General features: G+C 43.7%; 1 protein-coding gene across 4 annotated transcripts in view; it reads right to left on the bottom strand.

The window, feature by feature from the left end:
- Positions 1-17,678: 17,678 nt before the first annotated feature.
- Positions 17,679-23,866, bottom strand: part of cyth1b (cytohesin 1b) — a 225,176-nt gene continuing 218,988 nt past the window's right edge. For all 4 annotated transcript variants that reach the window (XM_078571146.1, XM_078571144.1, XM_078571145.1 and 1 more), the window contains exons 11-13: positions 23,571-23,642; positions 21,164-21,318; positions 17,679-18,734 (exon numbers count right to left, since the gene is read on the bottom strand). In XM_078571146.1, coding sequence (XP_078427272.1) covers positions 18,656-18,734; positions 21,164-21,318; positions 23,571-23,642 — 306 coding nt within the window. In that variant the 3' untranslated portion in view covers positions 17,679-18,655. The remainder of the gene's footprint in view (positions 18,735-21,163; positions 21,319-23,570; positions 23,643-23,866) is intronic.

The raw sequence follows: 23,866 nt of genomic DNA, 5'->3' as shown, positions 1-23,866 counted from the left end.
TGTCCACCTCAAGGCTGTTTCACCAAATTAGAAAAGGTTGTCTTGAAATTGAGTATTTCCTACTTTCCTACAAAAAATGGCACAGTATAAAATAAATAAGGCATTAAAAATGTTATATCTGCAATAAAACTGTAGTCTTCTTGTCTACAATACCTTATTTGCTATTATCACATTTCTGTCATTGTGTCGATGTTTTTCCCATTATAAAATCCTCCTTCCATATTTATAAATTGAACTGATATGTATAAATTACGTAATACTATAATTATAGTTTCACCAAGTCACTGCCACATCTTAGTTTTGCATTGAAGGATACATCACAGAAGGAAATTATTTGCCCATCGTGCTTGTGCCAACTCGTTGAAAAAGTCAGTCATAGAGTTATTACAGTACAGCAGGAGCCATTCAGCCCATTGAATCCATGCTGGGTTTCTGTAGAGCAACCTAGTCAGTCCCATTCTCCCACCCGTGCTCTCCCTCACATTTATTTATTTCCCTCACATGCCCAACCAATTTCCTTTTGAAATTACTGATTGGCTCCACTTCCACCACTCCCATGGGCAGCAGGTTCCAGCTCATTTTCATTCACAGCATAAAAAATTCTTCCTCACATCACCCTGCATCTCTGGCCCAAATCTTTGTTTCCTAGTCCTTGTACGATCAGCTAGTGGGGACAGTTTCTTTTTGTCTACCATATCTAAGTCTGTCATTAGCTTATGCACCTCTATCAAATCTCCCCTCAATCTCCTTTGCTCCAAGATAAACCCCCACTTCTCCAACCTAATGTTTTTGCTAAGATCCCTTCTTGGAATAATTCCAGTAAATCTCCTCTGCATCATTTTAAGAGCTCTCACATATTTCCTAAAGTGCAGTGACCTGAACTGGATGCAATACTCTGGTTGTGGCCCAACCAGAGCTTTATAAAACATAACTTTCCAGCTTTTCTACTCAATACCTCCACTTATGAAACCCAAGATCCAATATGGTTTACTAGTTACTCCAACAACACATCCTGCCACCTTCAAAGATCTATACACATGAATTCCCCCATCTCTCTATCCCTGCACACTCTTTGGAACCATGCCATTAAGTCTATATTGCCTCTCCCTATTCCTTCTGCCAAAATGCATCACTTCACACTTCTGTGCATTGAATTCCATCTGCCACATGTCTGCCTATTCTGCTAGCCGATCTACGTCCTGTTGCAGTCATTTGGTATCATCCTCATTGTTTGGCACACCTCCAAGTTTGGTATCATGTATCCAAATTAGTCCCACTACTCTGCTCATCCCCCATGGCCAACAATTTTTTCCACTTCAAGTATTTATTCAATTCCCTTTTGAAAGTTAATACCAAATCTGCTTCAGCCACCCTTCCAGATCATAAGTCGTGAATTGCTTTTTCCTCATGTCATCTATGGTTTTTTTGCCAATTAGCTCAAATGTGTCCAACTTTTCTGCCACTGGAAGAAAAATTCTCATTTACTCTATTGAAACCCTTCATGAATTTGGACACTTCTTTCAAGTCTCCCTTAACCTTCTCTGCTCTAAGAATGGCCACCCCAGATCCTTCAGTCTCTCCACATAACTAATGTTGTTCATCTTTGGTTAATGTTTTTCATCTTTGGTGCCATTCTTGTAAATCTTCTGTATACCCTCTCTAAGGGTTTACTATCATTCTTAAAGTGTGGTGCCTAGAATTAGCCACAATACACGTGCTGGTGCATAACCAATGTTTTATGAAGGTTTAGCATAACTTCCTTGCTTTTGTAACCTTTGCTTACATTAATAAAGCCAAGGGTCTTGCATGCCTTTCAACAACCTATCCTGTCACCTTAAAAAACTTCTGTAACTACACCTTCAGGTTTCGTTTCTGCATTCCTTTAAAATTGTACCAATTAGTTTATAGCGCCTCACAATCGTCTTCCTACCAAAATGATCACTGTACTCTTCCATGTTAAATTTCATCCACAATGGAAAGGTGTTTCTGCTTAGGAATCACCTTTCCGCCTCAAATCCCAAACCGGAGTCTGAACCAATGATTATCAGTAATTCTTTCTGTGCTGACTTAATGTTCAGAAGACAGCAATTTCTCTTTTAATCTGGCCTACCCTGATATTAAATCTGCTTTCTCTTGGAGGATTACAGTGTGATAATTGACTTAAGAGTCTCCAGATCAACAATCAAAATCCATGAGCATCGAATTGTAGTAGTAATAGTACTGGATGGGAAAAAGGACCAAAGGTGTGAAATTTTATTTTTTGCCGTACATTACATAATGGGAGATAACTGCTAGGGGTGACGTCAGATTACAGGGGCAAGGGGCAAGATAGATGCCTTGTATGAGTTCAAATAGTTGAGTTTAAATATGAGGGCCAAAAATAATTAATTATTGGGATCTCTGTGCCTTTCCCAATCTTGAGGGGTCATGAAATTTCATCAGATACTGGAAGGAAATCCTTGGGGTTTTGAAGGTGCCACTTATTCAAAAGGTGTAAGTTATACTTTTGATGACTTCTTCTCAGCTACTTCACAGTATCAACACATTTAACACTCATTTCAACATCAGCCGCAGAAAAATTTAAAAATTGTCCTTTTTTCTTCCTCCTTGCAATCTTTGCTAAAACAGCATGCCCCTCTCCTTAATTTGGGTGCAGGCATTTCAATAATTTGTGCCCTCGCTCTGGGTACCCGACCTGCTGCTGATGGGACTCCAGTCCCTTTTTGACCCCTACAATTTCTGACCGGGTCAGCACATCTTGGATTTTGCTGGGCTGAGAGCCGGGCGCACCAGGAATCCGTCGGCGCAATGGTGACCCAGGAATTTAGGGAGCAAATGGCGGAGACCATCTCGTTGTACATTGCTAGCTTTACAAATAGCAATGAACACCAGCATGGTGTTGGGCCAATGGGTGGCCTGTTTCTGTGCTGCAAATCCTGTGCAAGATCTGTGTAAGGGATTAAAAAGAAAACATGGATAAATGAAAACAAAGGGACTGCAGCCAACCTGCATCAAGGACTGTCGGCGGAATATTGACTCTGCGTGATTTCGGGGTCAGGGTTTGGGCTTGGAAACGCTGTCCCTAACTTATATTATTTTTTTTAAAAAAAGCATTCCTTTGCAGCGTTCACAGAATAATGGGACGATGTCAGATCCGATAGGACTGAAACAGATACCATTTGGTAAAGGTGTACTTTAATTTATCCAGTCACTGGAAATCAATTTAACATAAACATGCCTTTCCATGTGAAACAAGTCAATTTTAACGTAACTGCTTTGCATACAAACTATTAAATCACTTCAAGAGAAAGAAATCTATTGCGCAGTTGTCTACATATGATTGCCTAGAGGAAATAAACCAACCTTTCCGTATCGCCCCCTAACTTCAGTTTAACGGTTCTTCGCCGACCGATCTTTTCAAATTAAACGGCTTCCAACTGTCATTTTAGCGCGTGCTATTGACGGAGGGCTGCGATTGGAAGGGTCGTTAATCTCGCAGCCGTGCAACGGGCCATCCATGACTATTCCCAGTCCATTTACCGTTTTATTTCACTTAAAATAACGAGAGAGAGAAAAAAAAACACTTGTGTGAACTGCGCGGGGTGACAGTGACTACTTACTACCAATAATTCTACTCTTTAATTTCTCTTCCACACTCCCCGGCCTCAGGCCCAGCAGGTGAGTGGAAGGTGCCAGCTCGCGAACCACTGCGCGTGAGGGAGGGTGAGATGGAGCGTGTTGTCCAGCTATAAACAACGTTAAAACGCCCAAAATCACCTGTGCTTTTTTTTTAATCGCTTGTTTAAACTTTCTTTGGTGTGGCGGAAGAAATTGAGAAAGGAAATGATGCCCGTCAATAATTTATTTTGACCGTCGAGTGCCTGATCGAGCAGCAGCCGGTGGTTTTTTTTTGCTGGTGCTGGTAAGCAATAGAAGAATAGCGCGGGCTACCTCTGTAGTTAGTAGTCGGTAGTATGGAGGCAGGGTCTAAAGTGAAAGTACACATGAGTTGCTGCTGAGTAGCTTTGTTAATAAACATAATGTTTTCCACCTAAGAAGTGTCTGCTGATCAACTCTGCAGTACCAACTTGGCCACCACTTACAATAAGCGTGTAACTAGGATCCACAAGATCCAACAAACTGGCAATAAAGCGAGGATTAAGGGAAGATGCAACAAACTGGCGACGAGAGTAATATAAGTTAACAAAACAAATCCAGGGAAATGCAGCTGGGCTGTACCTCACACTGTAATTGTAAGTAGAATCAAAGCAAAATACTGCAGATGCTGGAAATCTGAAATAAAAACAGAAAATGCTGGGAAAACTCAGCAAGTCTGACGGCATCTGTGGAGAGAGAAACAGAGTTAACATTTCGAATCTGTATGACCCTTCTTCAGATTAGCTCTAATTACATTTTTCCTCATCACATTTACTCCTTTTGCCAATTATTTTGAATCTATGCATTCTAGTTCTTGATGCTCTCTTAAGCGAGAACAGTTTCTCACTATTTACCCTGTCCATACTTCTCAGGATCCTGAATACCTCTAACAAGTTTCCTCTCAGCCTTCTTTTCTCCAATGAAAAGAGTACGAACCTCTCCAATCTATCTCATAGCTACAGTTCTTTATCCCTGGAATCATTCTTGTGAGTCTCCTTTGTACTCTCTCCAATGCCTTCACATCCTTTCTCAAGTATGGCGCCCAGAACTGGACGCAGTACTGCAGATGAAACCTAACTAGTGTCATATACAAACTCAACATGACCTCCTTATTCTTGTACTCAATGCTCCTATTAATAAAGCCTAACATACTATATGCTTTATTAATTGCTCTCTCAACATGCCCTGTCATCTTCAATAACCTATGTACTTATACACCGAGGTCCCTCTGTTCCTGCACCTCCTTTTAGAGTCTCTCCCTTTATTTTATACTGTTTCACCATTTTCTTCCTGCCAAAATTGATCACCTCACACTTCTCTTCATTGAACTTCATCTGCCACTTGTCTGCCCAATCCATCAACATGTCTATGTCCTTTTGAAATTCAAGACTATCCTCATCACAGTTAACATCATTTCCAATCTTGGTATCATTTGCAAATTTTGAAATAGTCCTTTGCACACCACAGTCTAGGTCATTAATATATATCAGGAAGAGCAAGGGTCCCAATACTGACCCCTGGGGAACTCCACTACAAACCTTCCTCCAATCTGAAAAATGACCATTTATCACTACTCTCTGTTTCCTCACTCAGCCAATTTCTTATCCAAGTGCTTACTTTCCCTTTTATTCCAAGACCTTGAATTTTGCTCACAAGTCTGTTGTGTGGCACTGTATCAAATTCCTTCTGAAAATCCATATACACACCTCAACAGTGTTGCCTGTATCAACCTTCCCTGTTACCACCTCAAAGAACTCCAGCAACTTAGTTAAACATGATTTTCCCTTAAAGAATCCATGCTGGCTTTCCTTAATTATCCTGCAGTTGTCGAAATGACTATTGATGTTATCCTGAACTATAGGGCAGAATTTTCTGCTTGACATGCGCGGGGGGGGGGGGGCAGGCCCCACACGTCAACGTGTAAAATGACACGCGGTGATATCACCACGTGCCATTGCGATATTTCACTGGGTGGGCGCGTGATGAAGTTCGACGCACGCCCGCCCGCCATTAATTAACAGGCTAGTTAAGGCCCTTACATCGGCAATCGACGCCGATTTTCAGGAGCCTGTGCAATCTTCGGTCAGCGCACAGGCACAACGGGCAGATGGGTAAGAGACTTTTTAATAAAACACATCCATGGATGGGATAAGAGGGCTCAGTAGGGTTGTCAATCTGGTCAGTGAGTATTTACCGCAGAAAGTTTTTTAAACTTGCCTGTGTGATCTGTAGCAGTTCAGAACGAATTCCAGCAGCTTTCTGTGTACTTTTAACCTTCATGTCAGCACTCTGCAGTCAGTAATCTTTGCCAGGCCTGCAGCTTTCCGGAGGCCTCCCTTCAGCCTGGGTATGGGTTCTGACATGTCCACTGGAGACAGCTCCTCTGAGGAGGAAGGGAGGGCTAGAATAAGGAGGAGGCCAGGAGTGCACAATCAGCCTTCCGGGGAGCCACCTTTGGGAGTACAGGCGCAAGCACAAGGGGCACAGGGCCAAGAGATAGTCCAGGGTGGAAGGGGCCGCAGAAGACGCCACTATGCTGCTGCCAGGGTATACAGGCGGTGAAGCAGCTACCTCAATATGAGTGAGGTGCAGTGCCGAAGGAGGCTCCAACTGTCAAGGGGGACAGTACACTACATCTGTCAGATGATTGGCCCTGAGATCTCTCTTAACTGTGGGCGGACACCCCATGCCAGTGGCTCTGAAGGTCACAGCTGCCCTCAACTTCTATGCCTCTAGATCCAGGGCTCGGTGGGTGATCTTTGCGGTGTCTCCCAATCAACTATGCACACTTGTGTCAAGCAGGTCACAGATGCTCAGTTCAGATGCGCATTGACCTTCATTGACTTCCGCTGGGAGCAGGCAAGCCAGACACACTGAGCCAGAGGCTTCACAGCCATTGCTGGCTTCCCCCGTGTCCAGGGTGCTATAGACTGCACACATGTGGCCATCAAGGCGCCAGCAGGTGAGCCCGGTGCCTTCGTCAACAGGAAGGGCTTCCACTCCATGAACGTGCAGATAGTGTGTGATCATAGGATACTGATTCTACAAGTCTGTGCAAGGCACCCAGGCAGCTCCCACGACGCCTACATCCTCAGACACTCCCAGGTGCCGGGGTTCTTCCGGCTCGGCTTGATGGATGGTTGCTGGGTGACAAGGGCTATCCCCTCAGAAAGTGGCTTATGACGCCTCTCCGCCATCCCAGAACAGAAGCTGAGCAGCGCTACAATAGGAGCCACACCTCCACAAGGGCTGTGGTGGAGAGCGCCATCGGTCTTCTCAAGATGCATTTCCGATGCCTGGACTGCTCAGGGGGCACACTCCAGTACCCCCCAGATCGTGATTCGGTGATACTGGTTGCATGCTGCACTCTCCACAATCTTGTGCTGGAAAGGGGGGACGCAGTGGACGATGAAGACGTTGACGCAGTGGATGCAGCTGCACACGATGAGTCCAGCACTGATTCTGAGGATGAGGAAGCACAGGGGAATGATGAGGGGCTAAACGCTGACCTGGGACTACACCAAGGAGGTAGGGTCACCCGGGACACATTAATCCAATGAACCTTCAGCTAGCTCCACACAAATGGATCAGGAGGACCAGCCTTGCCTGGCGCTTCCATAGTTGGCACTTAAGTGCTACATCTGCCATTTCATCAGTTGCACCTAAAGGCTTTGGCCATAAACCTCAATGTCCACTCAAACATTTATGATGTCTATGTAAAACATACAAATGCAGAACAAAGGAGCCACCCTCAACCATGGTAACACACCTGGTTTTAATTTTCGCCATCATAAGGTCACACAAAATCAAACCAAAATGTTTTTCAAGCATAAACAAATTATAATTCCCTAATCTAGGGTCAACACAAAAGCGCTAGTGAGAAACCCATGGTGTGCCTAAGGTGCCTTATGTTTACGTTTGTGGGTGCTATATCTTGGTGCTGCCCCATTGCTCAGAGTGGCATCTGAAACAGCCTGCTGACTCTGCTGTCCTATTGGCCTTGATGACCTTGGCGGCCGTCCTGTGGCCCGTGGAGCCTGTGTTGGCCCCACCTGGGAAGGATCTGCCAGCTCCACAGCTGGCATTTCCCCGGTCGTTGCAGCCTCACCCGATGAAGCAGTCACTGGGAGAGGGACGGAGCAACTGTTGCCCTCATGGAGCACCGTGAGAGGAACCCACAGAAACGACAGGCAGCTGCTCCACTGACGTGAGGTCGCCCCAGACCTCCCTGCTCACCGTCGATGGATGGGCAAAGAGCTGGGAAGCTTGAAGCCCACGCCATCTCCCACATTGGCAATGACCAGCTGTGGCCACTGGTGCTATGAGGGCTTGCAGGTCCGAGCGCAACCCCAGGTGAAGCTGCTTGTTCTCCTGGAAGTCCCTCTCCACGAGAGTTGCCACTCTCTCCATGGAGGAAGCATGACGCTTTGCCATGAGGCTGATTGCATCACTGATGCTACACGTGGACTCCTCCACCATGGACACCAAGCGAAGCACAGTCTCATGCAACACTCCCAGATACTCCCGCACACCCGGCTGCATTTCCTGCAAATGCTATGTCGCGGACAACTCCAGAGGCATATCATCACGCCCTGACTCAGCGTGTGCCTGGTCCCCTGCAGTCCTCTGGCTGCTAGCGCCATCGGCATTCTCTGTCTCTACCAGCTCCTCCAGCGATTGTGAGGTGCCCTCTCCACTGTGCCCCGGGACACTAGCTGATGTTGCAATTCCCACCGATGTGCTAATATCTGCGCTGGTGCCTGCCTCGCAGAAATGGTGTGACGCAGGTGACAGTTGAGGGCTATCATGTATGAGAGGGGGCATCTGCAATTGCTCCTGGTGGACAGGCTCTGATGATGCTGAAATTAACAACAAGGACAGTGGATCAGTTAGCGTGCACACAGTGACACACTTCATCCCTTTCCTCCTGGCTCATTATGCGCTCAACCTTCCAGAACCTATGGAGACGAATATTGGTGGGGTGGCAAATAGTCAGGAGGAGACCCTAACATTACAGGCGGATACAGACGGGCTGGTCAGATGGCCTAAGTAATGCCAAATGGAATGTTATGTGGATAAGTGTGAGGTGATGCAATTGGGCAGGACAAACAAGGTACAGGAATACTTGAGGAATGGTAGGACCGTGGAAAGTAAGGAGGATCAAAGGGACCTTGCTGGGCATGTCGACAGGCCTATTAAGGTAGCAGGACAGGTACATAAGGCGTTTGAGAAGGTAAATTCCATACTTGCCTTTATTAGCCGAGGAATAGAATATAGGAACAGGGAGGTCATGTTGCAAGTGCAGAAAACACTGCCTAGGCCACAGCTATCGTTCTGTGTGCAGTTGTGATATGCGCTTCACGGGAGGGATGTGATTGGAGTGGAGAGAGTGCAGATGTCATTGACCAGGATGCATGCTGGGCAGGAGAGTTTGACTTATGAAGAGACATAGCATAGACTGGGGATATTTCCCGTGGAACAGAGGAGAGTGAGGGGTGACATGAGGGACATAGATAGGGTCGACAGAAAGGAACTTTTCCCCTTGGCGGAGGTTTGAGTAACCTGGTGGCATTGATTTAATGTAAGGGGCATGAGGTTGACAGGTGAGGTGATGAGCAACTTTTGCACACAGTAATGTGGGACGCACTGCCTGAAAGAGTGGTGGACGCAGAAACCCTCCTAACATGTAATAAGTATTTGGATGCGCAGTTGCGATGCCATGGCATACAAGGCCATGGGGATAGTGGTCAGAAATGGGATAAGGCGACTTTGGAAGGTGCTTGAAAAGTGCATCTTCGAAGGGCTGAGGGACCTTTGCCTATGACCCACACCTCTGACTCTTATCAGTCTGTGAATGAGCATTGTTGCAACAATAACGATTCAATCATCAGTGCTATGGATGGTGGGAAGACAGAGCGGATGTCACTGTTGACCTCAAATACCTGGCCGTTCCACCCCAGCCTCACCGACACCAGTGGACCTGGACGCATGGCGCCTCTCAAGCTCCAGGGCCTCCTGCTTGAATCGGCTTAAAATCATCAGCTGGGCCTGGCCGCCTCCAGTCCGCGAACGCTCACAGGCATTGTGAGCATTTTTCTTCTGAAAAACAGAGAGAAGACCATTCATTGCGGCTAACTGCACATGGACTCTGCACGTGCACGCTGCACCCCAACCACAGTGGCCCATATCAGGCCTCCAGTGCCTCCTCTCCACGCGACTGCTGATCAGTCACACAAAGATAGTACGCCTGCTCCCAAGCCCCCCTCGCCCCCCCAACAGCCAACTTGAACACATTCTGCGTCCAACACTTTAGGAAACACACGGTCTTAGCTCTCATAGCAAGGAGTCACAACCACGTGCAGCGTTGAGGGCAGCAGATGGCTCTTGGCCACGAGACCTTAAGGCTTCCCTTCCACAATCTCATCACCGTGAATAGGACATGTGTTGGAATTCTATCTATGTGCCTAGCTGCATCTTCTGCAGGTTGCCCCCAGACTAGCCATGTGCGACATGGTGCGGGGGAGAACTCATCTCTTCATGAACCGCTCAGGCTGATGTAAGCATGGGCACTATCTGCTTGCCCACCCAGCATACGAGAAATGCCCAACATGATTCAATGCAGTCACGACAGTAAGACTTGGGGTGGGGCCCTCAAAGGCTAAGGGTACCTGCTGGGTTAAATGCCCAATGCAAACATGCAACTCACCCTTCCAGAGCGCAACAAATCGTCGAAGCGCTTACAGCACTGGATCCAGGTGCACCGTACCATGTTGCGGGAGCTCACCACCTCCTCCCATGCACGTTTGGTCATATGGAGGGGCTTCCTCCTCCCATCCTGGGGGACCAACACCTCCTCGAGGAGGGCAGCAAGGCAATCATCAGAAAAGCGAGGGGCACATTGGCCCCCCGCTGGCCTGCCCTACTCCTGTGGCAGTACCTGCAGCCTGTCCTGCTCCTCTGCCATTCCCTCCAGAGTGCCCTACTGAGTAGACCCCCTGCAGTTAGATCTCCAGGTGGCCATTGTGAACAGCCTACAGGAGGCTGCCAGGCCTTTTAAACAGTCTGCCGGGTCGCCATTGGACCCAGCAGTCTGTGTACGCCCGCCGCAGCCAGCACACTCCCGCTATCCACGGGAGTCAGAAATGCGCTAGGCAGGCCTTAATTGGCCCGCCCACGCAAAATGGCAGCGTGGACCCGATCACGGGTGCCGATTGGGTCCGCGTCCGCTCCTGCTCCGCCCATCCGCCAAAAGGAAAATTTTGGCCATAGTCTCCAGAAGTTTTCCTGTCACTGAGGTCAAACTCACTGGTCTGCAGTTGCCAGCTGTATGCTTGCAGCCCTTTTTGAACAAGGGTGTAACATTCACAATTCTCCAGTCCTCTGGCACCTCCCCTGTATCTAAGTAAGACTGAAAGATTATCACTATGCCACTGCAATTTCCGCTCTCACTTCCCTCAGTACCCTTGGATGTATCTCATCAGGTCCTGGTACCTTATCTATTTTAAGATAGCTTTTCTAACACCTCCTCCTCAATTGTAAATTATTCTAGTGCACCAGTTACCTCCTTTCTCATATTGGCCTGGGTGGCATCTTCTTCCTTTGTAAAGACAGATGCAAAGTATTTGTTCAATACCTCTGCTATTTCTCCAGCCTCCACATGCAAGTCCCCTTATTTGTCCCTAATCAGCCCTAATCTTTCTTTTACCACCCTTTTATTATTCACATGCTGATAGAAGACCTTGGGATTCCCTTTTATATTAGCTGCCAGCCTCTTTTCATGCTCTCTCCCTGCTTTTCTTATTAGTTTCTTCACTTCCCGTCTGGTCCTTCTATATTCAGCCTGATTCTCCATTGTATTTTCTACCTGACATCTGTCATATGCGCATTTCTTCCTTTTCATCTTCACCTCTATCTCTCTCGTCATCCAGGGCATTCTGGATTTATTTGTCCTACCTTTCCCCTTCAAGGGAACGTACTTTGACATTGCCTACAAAACCTTTTCTCTGAAGGTGGTCTATTGTTCAGCCACCATCTTTTCTGCCAACATTTGATTCCAACTCATTTGACTCATATGCATTCTCATCCCTTTGAAGTTGACTTTCTGTAAATTAATTATCCCTGCTCTGGATTGTGTCCTGTCCTTTTCCATGACCAACCTAAATGTTATGATACAATGATTACAGTCAGCTAGAAGCTCTGCCACTGATATTTGACCCACTTGGGCCAACTCATTCCCCAGAACCAGGTCCATAAGTGCATGTCCTCATATGAACATCCATACAAACATATGAATTAGGAGCAAGAGTCGGCCACTTGGCCCCTCAAGCCTGCTCTGCCATTCAATAAGATCATGGCTGAACTGAATGTCACCTCAACCCCACATTCCTGCCTACCCCCAATAACCTTTCACCCCCTATCTAGCTCTGCCTTAAAAATATTCAAAGAGTCTGCTTCCACTGCCTTTTGAGGAACAGAGCTTCAAAGACTTGCAACCCTCAAGAAAAAAATTTGTCCTCATCTGTCTTAAATTCCAGTGGATATAAGCCTAACCTGTCCAGCCTTTCCCCATAAGACAACCCACCCATTCTTGGTATTAGTCTAGTAAACCTTCTCTGAACTGCTAATGCATTTATATCTTTCTTTAAATAAGGAGACCAGTACTGTACACAATACTCCAGATGTGGTCTCACCAATGCCCTGTACAACTAAAGCATAACTTCCCAACTTTTGTAATCAATTACCCTCACAATAAATTATAACATTCCATTAGCTTTCCTAATTACCTGCTGTACCTGTATGCAAACCTATTGTGATTCATGCACCAGGTCACCCAGATCCCTCTGAATCTCAGAGCTCTGCAATCTCTCACTATTTAGATAATAAGCTTCTTTTTTCTTCTGCCTGCCATACTCCATTTGCCAGTTCTTTGCCCACTTACTTAACCTATCTATGTCACTTTGTGGCCTCCTTACCCCCTCTTCACAATCTACTCTCCTACCTATCTTTGTGTCATCAGTAAATTTAGCAACCATTCCTTCAGTCCCTTCATCCATGTCATTTATATAGATGTTAAAAAGTTGAGGCCCCAGCACTGATCCCTGTGGCACACCACTCGTCACAGCCTGCCAACCAGAAAAAAGATCCATTTATGCCAGCTCTCTGCTTCCTGTTAGCTAGGCAATCTTCTATCCAAGCCAATATGTTACCCCCTACACCATGAGCTTTTATTTTCCGCAATAACCTTTGGTGTGGCACTTTATCAAATGCCTTCTGGAAATCTAAGTACAGTACATACACTGGTTCACCTTTATCCACAGCATGTGAATCCTTCAAAGAACTCCAATAAATTGATTAAACATGATTTCCTTTTTGCAAAACCATGTTGACTCTGTCTGATTGCCTTGAATTTTTCTAAGTGCCCTGCTATAACACCTTTAATAATAGCTTCTAACATTTTCCCTATGACAGATGTTTGGCTAACTGGCCTGTAGTTTCCTGCTTTCTTTCTCTCCTTTTTGAAAAAAGGAGTTACATTTGCTATTTTCCAATCTAATGGAACCTTCCTTGAATCTAGGGAATTTTCAAAAATTAAAGCATCAACTATCTCACTAGCCACTTCTTTCAAGACCTTAGGGTGAAGTCCATCCAGACCAGTGGACTTGTCAGCTCGCAGTCCCAACAATTTACTTAAAACCACTTCCCTGGTGATTGTAATTTTCCAGAGTTCCTCTCTCCCATTTCCCGATTTACAGCTATTTCTGGAATGTTACTTGTGTCCCTTATAGTGTAGACCGAAACAAAATACCTGTTTAATTCATCCGTCATCTCCCTACTTCCGTTATCAATTCCCTTGACACACTTTCTACAGGACCAATGTTCACTTTGTTAACTTTTCTTATTTAAATACCTATAGAAACTCTTACTATCCATCTTTATATTACTAGCTAGCTTTCTCTCATACTCTCCTTATTAATCTTTTTGTCATTCTTTGCTGTTCTTTATATTCTTTCCAATCTTCTCACCTGCCACCTGTATTTGTGCAATTATATGCTTTTTCTTTAAGTTTGATACATTTTTAGTTAACCACGGATGATGGGCTCTCCCCTTGGATTTTTTTCTTTCTTATTGGAATGTATCTATTCTGCGTATTCTTAAATATCCCTTTAAATGTCTGGCACTGATCCTCTATTGACCTATCCCTTAACCTCATTTGCCAGTTCACTTTAGCTAGCTGCACTTTCACGGCCTCATAATTGCCCTTATTTAAGTTTAAAATACCTGTCTTGGAATGCACTCGTCTCTCCCTCAAAATGAATGTAAAATTTCAATCATATTATGATTGCTGCTACCTAGGGGTGCCTTCACTATGAGGTTATCAATTAATCCTATCTCGTTGCTCAATATCAGGTCTAGTATAGCCTGCTCTCTTTGTTGGCTCCAGAATGTGCTGTTCTAAGAAACTATCCCAAAAACATTCTATGTACTCCTCATCTACGCTATCTTTGCCCATCTGATTTTTCCAGTCTATATGTAGATTAAAATCCCCCATCTGATGAGTTGCATCCTAGGATATTAAAGGAAGTAGCTATTAGAGACAATGGATGCACTGGTAGTAATCTTCCAAGAATCCTTGGATTCTGGAAAAGTTGCAGAGGATTGGAAAACTGCCAATGTAACGTCCTTATTCAAAAAGCCAGTTTTGGGGGGTGGGGGGGGGGCGTGGAGAGAGACAAAAAACAGGTAACTATAAGCCAGTTAGCTTAACATCCATCATTGGGAAAACATTAGAGTATTAAAAAGGATGTAATAGCAGAGCATTTAGAAATGTGTAATATACTCAAGCAGAGTCAGCATGGCTTCATGAAGGGGAAATGATGCCTGACAAATTTATTAGAATTCTTTGAGGAGGTAACAAGCAGGATAGATAAAGGAGAACCAGTAGATGTAATATATTTGGATTTCCAAAAGGTGTTCAATAAAGTACCACACAAAAGGCTACTTAATAAGAGCCCATGGTGTTGGGGGTAGTATATTAGCATAGACAGAGGATTGGCTAACTAATAAAAGACAGAGTTGGGATAAGGGGGGGCACTTTCAGGATGGCAACCTATAACTAGTGGAGTGCCACAGGGATCAGTTCAATGTATATTTACGATGTATATTAAAGACTTGGATGAGGGAAGTGAATACTATTGCCAAGTTTACAGATGACACAAAAATAGGTGGGAAGGCAAGTGGTGAGGATGACAGAGTCTACAGAGGGATATAGACAGGTAAAATGAGTGGGCAAAAACTTGGCAGATGGAATATAATGTGGGAAAATGTGAGGTTATGCACTTTGGCAGGAAGAACCGAGCAGCTGAATATTATTTAAATGGAGAAAGACTGCAAAAAGCTGCAGCACAGAAGGATTTGGGGGTCCTTGTGCGTGAATCACAAAAAGCTAGCAGACAAGTTCAGCAGGTAATAGGGAAGGCAAATGGAATGTTGGCCTTTAGTTCAAAAGGAGTGGAGTATAAAAATAGGGAAGTCTTACTAAAACTATACAAGGCACTAGTTAGACCACACCTAGAATACTGTGAACAGTTTGGCCCCCTTATCTAAGGAAAGATATATTGGCATTGGAGGCAGTCAAGAGAAGATTCACTAGGTTGATCCCAGGTATGGAGATTTTTTCTTATGAGAAGAGGTGGAGCCTGTACTCATTGGAGTTCAGAAGAATGAGAGGCGACCTTATTGAAACGCATAAAATTCTTAGGGGGCTTGTCAGGGTAGCTGCTGAGAGGTTGTTTCCCCTTGTGGGAGGGTCTAGGACCAGAGGGCACAATCTCAGAGTAAGGAGTTGCCCATTTAAGACAAAGATGAGGAGGTGTTTTGTCTCTCTGAGGGTAGTGAATCTGTGGAATTCATTACCAGAGGGATTATAGAGGCTGAGTTGTTAAGTATATTCAAGGCTGAGATCGACAGATTTTTAATCAGTAAGGAAATCGAGGGTTATGGGGAAAAGACAGGAAAGTGGAGGAGAGGATCTCATTGAATGGCACAGCAGACTCGATGGGCCGAATGGCCTACTTCTGTTCCTACGTCTTATAGTCTTATCATCATATCTTTCTGACAACCTCCCATGATCTCTTCTTTTATACCCTGTCCTACCGTGTAGTTACAATTAGGGGGCCTGTACACCACTCCCACATGTGATTTCTTGCCTTTATCATTTCTCATTTCAACCCAAACTGCTTCTACATCCTGGATTCCTGAACATAGGTCATCCCTCTCTAATGTGCTAATCCCATTGTTAATTAACAGAACCATCCCTCCACCTTTACTGACTTCCTGTCCTTCTTAAATGTCATGTACCCTTCAATATTCAGGTCCCAATCTATGTCATCCTGTAGCCGAGTCTCCGTCATGTCTATCAGATCATATTTATTTATATTTGCGCTATCGTTTCATCTGTTTTGTTTTGAATGCTACGTGCGTTTAGATACAGAGCTTTCAGTTTGTCCTTTTTTTGCAGTGTCTAGCCCTATCTGATTTACTCTTAGATTGTACTCTCTGTCCCTTCCTGTCACAGTCTGTTTATCATTTCCTATATTATTACCTTTCTCTCTTGCCTCGTCTCTACTCTGGCTTTCCACATCTTCTCAAATTTAATCCCTTGCCCCCACTATTCAGTTTAAAACCTCTCTACTTCCCTTGTTATGCGGCTCGCAAGGACACCAGCCCCAGCGTCGTTCAAATGTAGACCTTCCCAATGATACATATCCCATTTTCTCCAATATTGATGCTAGTGCCCCAAAGACCGGAACTTACTTTTCCCACACCAGTCTTTGAGCCTCACATTCATTTCTCTAATCTTATTTGTCCTATGCCAATTTGCCTGTGGCTCAGGTAATAATCTATAAATTATATTTTCCAAAGTCTTTTACAACACCCACTGTATGAGGGAACAAAATTAAATGCAGTATTCTAAACATGGACTAACCCAAGTCTTATACAAGGCTAAATGATCTGCTATGTTTTATATTAATTAATATTTACAATGTGATTTAGTACCCTATTTGCTTGGCTGTGCTTTCTAAGCACTGGTCATGAACCTTTAGAGAATTATAAACGGTCTCACCAAGACCCTTTTCTCTCAACCATTCTGTTCTCTGTAAAGTGTAAGCATGCTTTGTGTTGGTTCTGTCAAATCCATACCATTGTCGAAGTTAATTAACATTTGTCAGAAATTGGCCCATTCCCATAGTGCATCTAAATCTGCAATTTACTTAGAAAGCTGATCTACCCAAAGGACTTCATAAAAATCTCACTTTTACAATTTCCTTTTTCTGAATTAATCATAAGTGTCTATTAATTTATTCTAAATTTGAGCAATAAAGAGCTGCAATAAGTGTCAACAAAATTACATTTTTAGGTTTTTAAAGCATACATTGTAATTTGCTATAAGAAGCATTCTGCTCATTTTACAAATCATGTTTGAATTGGTAACACTATAGTAACTTTTTAATGTTTACAGATAATAGAACCAAACAAACAATTTCACATTGCCAGTAATATAGAAATGTCAACCATATGACTTGGGTATTGGGCATTCACTCCCTCCACCAGCAACACAGGGCAGCAGTGGGTACCACATACAAGATGGACTGCAGGAACTCACCAAGACTCCTTCATCAGCACCTTCCAAACCCACGACCTCTACCACCTCGAAGGACAAGGGTAGCAGATGCATGGGAACACCACCACCTGAAATTCTCCTCCAAGCTACACACCATCGTGAGTTGGAACTATATGGCCGTTCCTTCACTGTCACAGGGTCAAACTCCTAGCACTCCCTTCCTAACAGCACTGTGAGTGTACCTACACCACATGGACTGCAGCGATTCAAGAAGGTGGCTCACCACCATCTTCTTAAGGGCAATTTGGGATGGGCAACAAATACTGACCTAGCCAGCGACACCCACATCCTGTGAAATAATAAGAAAAATAATAGAACTACAGTAAAGCGGATCCCCAAGTTGGTTACACAGAATTTGATTTATTTGACCTGGTTTGTCAGTGCTAGATTACAAGTATGAATGGTAAAGGATGAAAAATTACTGATACCAATTTATCATCACAACTTAAAACCAACTGAACAAATACAAAATAATCCAAAAAGAAATCTATACATTAAGTATATACAGCTCTGATAAATAGACTAATACTGCTTAGTCATCTCATTTTTTTCTGCATTTGTCTACCAGTGCATTGAAAAATGGAAAACAATATGGAAAAGTAAAACATTTATGAACAGAAAGCTCCAATTAAAAAATTAAGTCAAAATGTTTCATCTGATGGACAGACAATTCTTTTTGCACAATATTCTCAGTAGTAAAGTGGCTGGCTTCTTTCCAGGTGTGTCTTCATTTTCCAGTTCTCTTGTCACCACACATCTCTCTCCATAAAACTGGACCGATTGGATACTCTCATCTTCCAAACATATCATCAATCATAGTCGCAGTACCTAATTCCAAACAAGCTGTCCATTGGCACTTGAAGCATTAAAACTCTGACCTCACCAACTTTCAGAGATGGCCATTTTTCATGGCTTTCTACCTATTTCACAAGAGTTGACATGGATCTTCAGTGATGACAGTCCTTTGTATATGGCTGATAGAATCATAGGCCCCTTGCAACAAAAAAATGTTAAATCAAGTGATTCTTAAGAAATATAAAGCTTTGAGGAGGTAAAGTAGAAGCCCTGGACTCCACAAACAGACCAGCTGTGTAGAGGGAAACATTGAGAGATTGCTGAGTAAAAACTATTTCCTCATTAGTTGAGGAGCAAGTAACAGAAGGTCATAAGAACCTCCTAACTTTCAGCACTTATCTCCAGCACAAGCACATAGTCAGCCTCAGAATGCACTGTGGTTATTGACACTTGAAAACAGACTTCCTTAGGTCACATGACCCATGTTAGATATTTGATCAAGCTGCATGAGAGGCCATCATTTTAATGCTTCTTAGTTGAGGAAACTTTCTTCTTTCTTGCTGCCAGCATTTCATAAAAAGGGTCTCTGCTGATTGCAGCCCTATAAGAAAGAAAATGTAAGACAGAAGAGCTAAATAAAGATAATCTAAACAAGAAACATCAATACATTGAATATAAATATTATAGCTAAAACAAACAAATCAATCATCTGACTTCATTCATCAACAATTACAGCCACTACTGATTTAAGCAGTCATCACTTCATTGTTCTGCCTGACGCGATACTGTGGTCAGTACGCCAATCAATTTGGATGGGAAAACAAAAGGATAATAGGACAGCAGAGCTTGGGGCAAGATGAGGAATGAGGAGGTGCCGAGCAGAGGTCTAATGCACTAACAGTGTTATCTAGGAATGCAGATCTTAGTGGCCCTACATTCAAAAGAAAAATGTTAGAACACGTTGTATGAGTTCACAAAACTATTTTTCTGTCTGGTTACCATAACTTTGGTGGAAGAACTATGAAAAGCCCAAAACTAATGCAAATGATGATTACATATCTTTCCAACAAGCCTGTTGTGGATTTACTCTTGTAAAAAAGTTAATCTACATAGTCTGTGTGGAGCAATTCACTGCCACCAAATATATGGAAGTGCATAATGACATGACTTGGCTGAATAAGTTATTTGCAGTGGGGTCTATTTTGAACACGAAGCAGCGTCAATGAAAACTACAGCAGCAACCTCAGTAACATTAAGTTGTTTATCATGAATACTCACTTTGTTATTAAACTCTATGAAAAAACTGTGGTTGACTATAATGCATTGGAAAAATGGTTACTAACAATTTGAGGAAGGGATTAGGAGCACTCCTAGATGTTTAGTATTGTGTGCATACACAGGTCTGTAGCGTGTGTTCAGAAGCACAGCAGCAGCCAAACAGCCATCCACAACCTTAAATATTCAATCCCTCTACCAATAATGCACCGTGGCAGCAGTGTGTACTATATACAAAATGTACTGTAGCTAATTGCCAAGCCTCCTTCGCCAGCACCTTACAAATCTGTGACCTCCATCACCTAGAAGGACAAGGGCAGCTGATGCATAGGAACACCAGCATCTGCAAGTTCCCCTCTAAGCCACAAACCATCCTGACTTAGAACTATATCGCCATTCTTTCACTGTTGCTGGATCAAAATCCTGGAACTCCTGTGCTAATAGCAGTGTGGGTGCACCTGCAACAGATGGACTGCAGCAGTTCAATAAGGCAGCTCACCACCACCTTCTAAAGGGCAATTAGGGATGGGCAACAAATGCTGGCTTTTCCAGCGACACCCATATCCCACGAAAGTTGCAGCTCATTTCAGCAGCAGTTCCATACCATCACATAGCCCTGCATAAGCAGCTGCAGGTGCCACCTTCCAAAATAGTGAGCCACAGTGACTCCAGCAAAGGATATTCTTGACACTGATAGCTATATTAAGGCTAGTCACAAACAACATTCTTTCTAAGCTGCAATCCAGAAGTTCCTGCGCAGGCAGGCCAAACATACTGGGCCACTTTAAGTCACCACACAAAATAATTTAAAGGTCCCATGCACTTAGAAGAACAGATGATGCACAAGAACAAAGAAAAAGAGCAGATGACAAAGATACAAAAGGCAGCCCTTCTATATCCCATCCAACTCAACAGTTGCATAAAGCAAGTCACCCACTATAAACTTACATTACAACCAAAATAATTTTATTCACTTTTTCAATGCATGTTTTTGTGAAAGTATTAAAAATTACATTGAGCTGAAAGTTACACTCCCCAGTGGCAGGTTGGAAGGTGGGCAGGGGTATAAAACTATGTGCAATACCATGAGGGCCATTGCTGGCACCTACCCACCTGCCCTGCCACAATTTTACCTGCAGCATGGAAGTATTGGGCAGCCTGTGGACTAATTGAGGCCCTTAAGTAGCCTTGCTGGCCCAACTGCAATTTTTTCCACAGTGTGCAGGAAGGCAGAACCAGATGTAAAGTCTGGCAGGCAAGGGGGTGTTTCCTCTTTTACAGGCCCATTTGGCTCATTGGTGGACACCACTCCCCCCACCACCCCAGGTCTTTCCATTCCCGTATTTCCCCTCCCAGCCTGGCCTGTGCGCCCCAGCCCTACACCCACTTGCTCTGGCCCACCAGCCTGACCCTAGCGATACCCCTAATCCCCACTTACCTCCAGTGTGATTGCCATTGGTGACTGGATGCAGTCCCAGCAATGGCCAACGCTCCTGGTGGCACCAGAGAGCTGCCGGCCATTTGATTGGCCAGCCACTCTTGGAGGCAGGACTTCCTCTTAGATGGGGCAGACGTCTCACCACAAGCCACTTAATGGCCTGCTGACTGTTAAATGGCTGCAAGACAAACTGCCAGAGCAGGGATGGGCTTGCCCATGACATTTACACCGGGGAGGGCAGGAACCTTGGCTGAGCATAAAATCTCAACCATTGTCAGTTTCTATAGTTGGAATAATACATCGAATTATCTGCTCACTTGATGCACTTTATCCATTCATCTTTTTCCTCTGGAGTTGGTGCAGATATCCTGTAAACTGTGTGACTTCCTTCTACCACTCGCCCATCAGCCTCAGTCTTGCAGGCCTTGATAAACTGGTCTTTGTTATCTGGAATATAGAGCTCAAAGCAATTCTGCAATTTAAAAAAAAATAAGGATTATAAAACAATGGCGAAGTAAATTTGGAACTAACACATCTGCTTGTGAAAGATCATATTTTTGAACCAATTAAAAAGTATTCTCTATTATTTTCCAACTTACTGAAGTAGACTTCGAATTGTTTCAAGCAACTAAAATTCAAATAACCTATAATCATCAGGATGAAGGTTGTATACTGTTCTCTCCACAGATTCTGACTGATCTGCCTTGCTTTTACTCCATTCTCTGTTTCAGATTTTGCTTTTTAATTTACAGTAGCATTATTCTTTTATTTTGCATTTCTCAATTCAGTTATTTATTTGCTCTGTCTGAAGGCAGGTCCTTGGCTCATTGTCTGCTGATGTTTCATCCTAAGCCATTTTCTTGGCAGTTTTTATCAGTGGTGGTTTGCCATTGGCTTCCACTCTCAGGGGCAGGGTGGGGAGGCAGGTCCCAAGTCTACCTCAGCCAGAACAGGAACTGAACCCACGCTAGTGGCATTATTCTGAATCACATGCTAACCATCAAGACAACTGAGCTAACCAGCCCCCCACATTTCTCAATATGGGAGCACAATTAATTTAGAGGTAAACCATTACTAAGATATCGTCACTGTTTTTCCCCCTCAGTCTCTGTACTGAGCAGCATTACAATCTGCATCTCAACTCATCATGCTCTCTCTCCTCTGGGTTCACTGCCTTCCTATCCTCCATTAATCTTTACATCCATATACACTCCCCAGCACATATTCACGACAACCCTCTGGCCTTGCTGCCTCACATGACCTCGCTACTCTCATGTCAAGTGTAGTTAAGGCCACTGATCACTTTCTTGTAACGCACTCCACTTACAAGCCCTTACCCAACATAACCGTGCTTCCTTCTATATCTGTTCCTGGACAAAAACTCTCTTACAGTTCAATTACATCTGCACTTCCATCATCCCAAATCTCTAGTCTTTACCCCCCAGTCTCTCCAATTCACGGCAAGTGGTTAGGATCTGGAATGCACTGCCTGAATCGATGGAGAAGATGGACTCAATTGTGGCTTTCAAAAGGAATCGGATATGCACCTATGGAAAAAAAATTGCAGCGCTACGGGAAAAGGGATGGGGTGGAGGGAAGGGATTAGCTAAATTGCTCTTGTAGAGAGTTGGCACAGACAAGAGGGGCTGAATGGTCCCCCTTCTGTGCTGTAACCATTCTATGATTCTGGTCAGATCTAGTGACTTATCCAGATCAAATTCACTTGCTCAGATGTTGATAATTATAGTTTCCACCAGAATGGTTTCTGGACATCATTTTTGTCATGTGTCCACACTGAATTTATTTTGTAAAGTAGGGGGGATGGGCGGAGGGTGAATGTTTATATTGATTGTGCAAGTCAGCACTGTCCCCTCTGAGTCACAATTTCCTGGGTTCAAGTTCCATTCCACAAGTTCCTGAACACAATTCCTGGCACTCCAGTGCTGCAGCACTGAAGGAGTACTGCACTGTTGGAGGTGTCGCCTTTCTGATGAGGCTTTAAACTGAGGCCACACCTGCCCTCCAAGCTGGATGTAATAGATCGTACAATACCATTTTGATGAAGAGCAGGGGAATTATCTTAGGTGTCCTGGCTAATATCTATTCCTTAACCAACATCACACAAGCAGATTATATGGTCATTTTCACATTGCTGTTTGTGGGAACTTGTGCACAAATTGGCTGGCACGTTTCTTGCATTACAACAGTGACTACACTTCAAAAGCACTTCATTGGCTATAAATGCTTTGACATGTGCAGTGGTCCTGAATATAAATGCAAATTTTACTTTGTTTTCTTTTTTAATTGTTCTAACTTATTATAAGTCATTACAAGCCAGTCAACAGAATAACCCGTCATCGCAATCATAGAGGCTTAAACCCTGAACATTGTCTCCATTGAAACCTCTATCAAACTACTTTGTGAGGAATGGTGACTTCTTCCTTTCAAAGGAACATTAAAAAATACCCTGCAGTTACTATGTTATAGATCTTTATATGCTATTGAAAGAAAGACAATCTTTTCACTACAGTATTAGCTATGCTTTGCTTACATCTCAGATCATCTAAACATTTTGCACAGATTCTCTTCTCAGGAACACTGACACATCGGAGAACACAGTCGGAATAAGTAATTTAATATATACATTTGATAGTTAATATACATTAAAATATTTTTTGGATAATAGAGCAATATTTTGAATGTTAGAATTTCTGATTAACTCACTGGCTTTTTGGAGTCCTCCACTTCACGGATGCTTAGGTTTTCAAGTGGAATAATTCCTCTAGGTTCTTTGTCCTGTGAATGAAGAATCATTTTAAACCAAAACAAATGAATACATAACTTACATATTAATGCAACCACTTTTAAGGAAAAACAACAGTTCTTGCATTTTTAAGATTTGAGAAAATAATAATGGTGAGCCTTTCAACAGTCTTTGCATACCAAAAGATAAATCATTGTAAAGTCATTGCTGGGCTGCTATTATGTTCATCCTTCTGATATGGTCACACGCCTGGAAG

The sequence above is a fragment of the Cetorhinus maximus genome, chromosome 24 (genome assembly GCF_964194155.1).
Source record: "Cetorhinus maximus chromosome 24, sCetMax3.hap1.1, whole genome shotgun sequence".
Lineage (NCBI taxonomy): Eukaryota > Metazoa > Chordata > Chondrichthyes > Lamniformes > Cetorhinidae > Cetorhinus > Cetorhinus maximus.
Note: the sequence above shows the minus strand (reverse complement) of the source record. Positions and strands in the feature narration are given on the sequence as shown.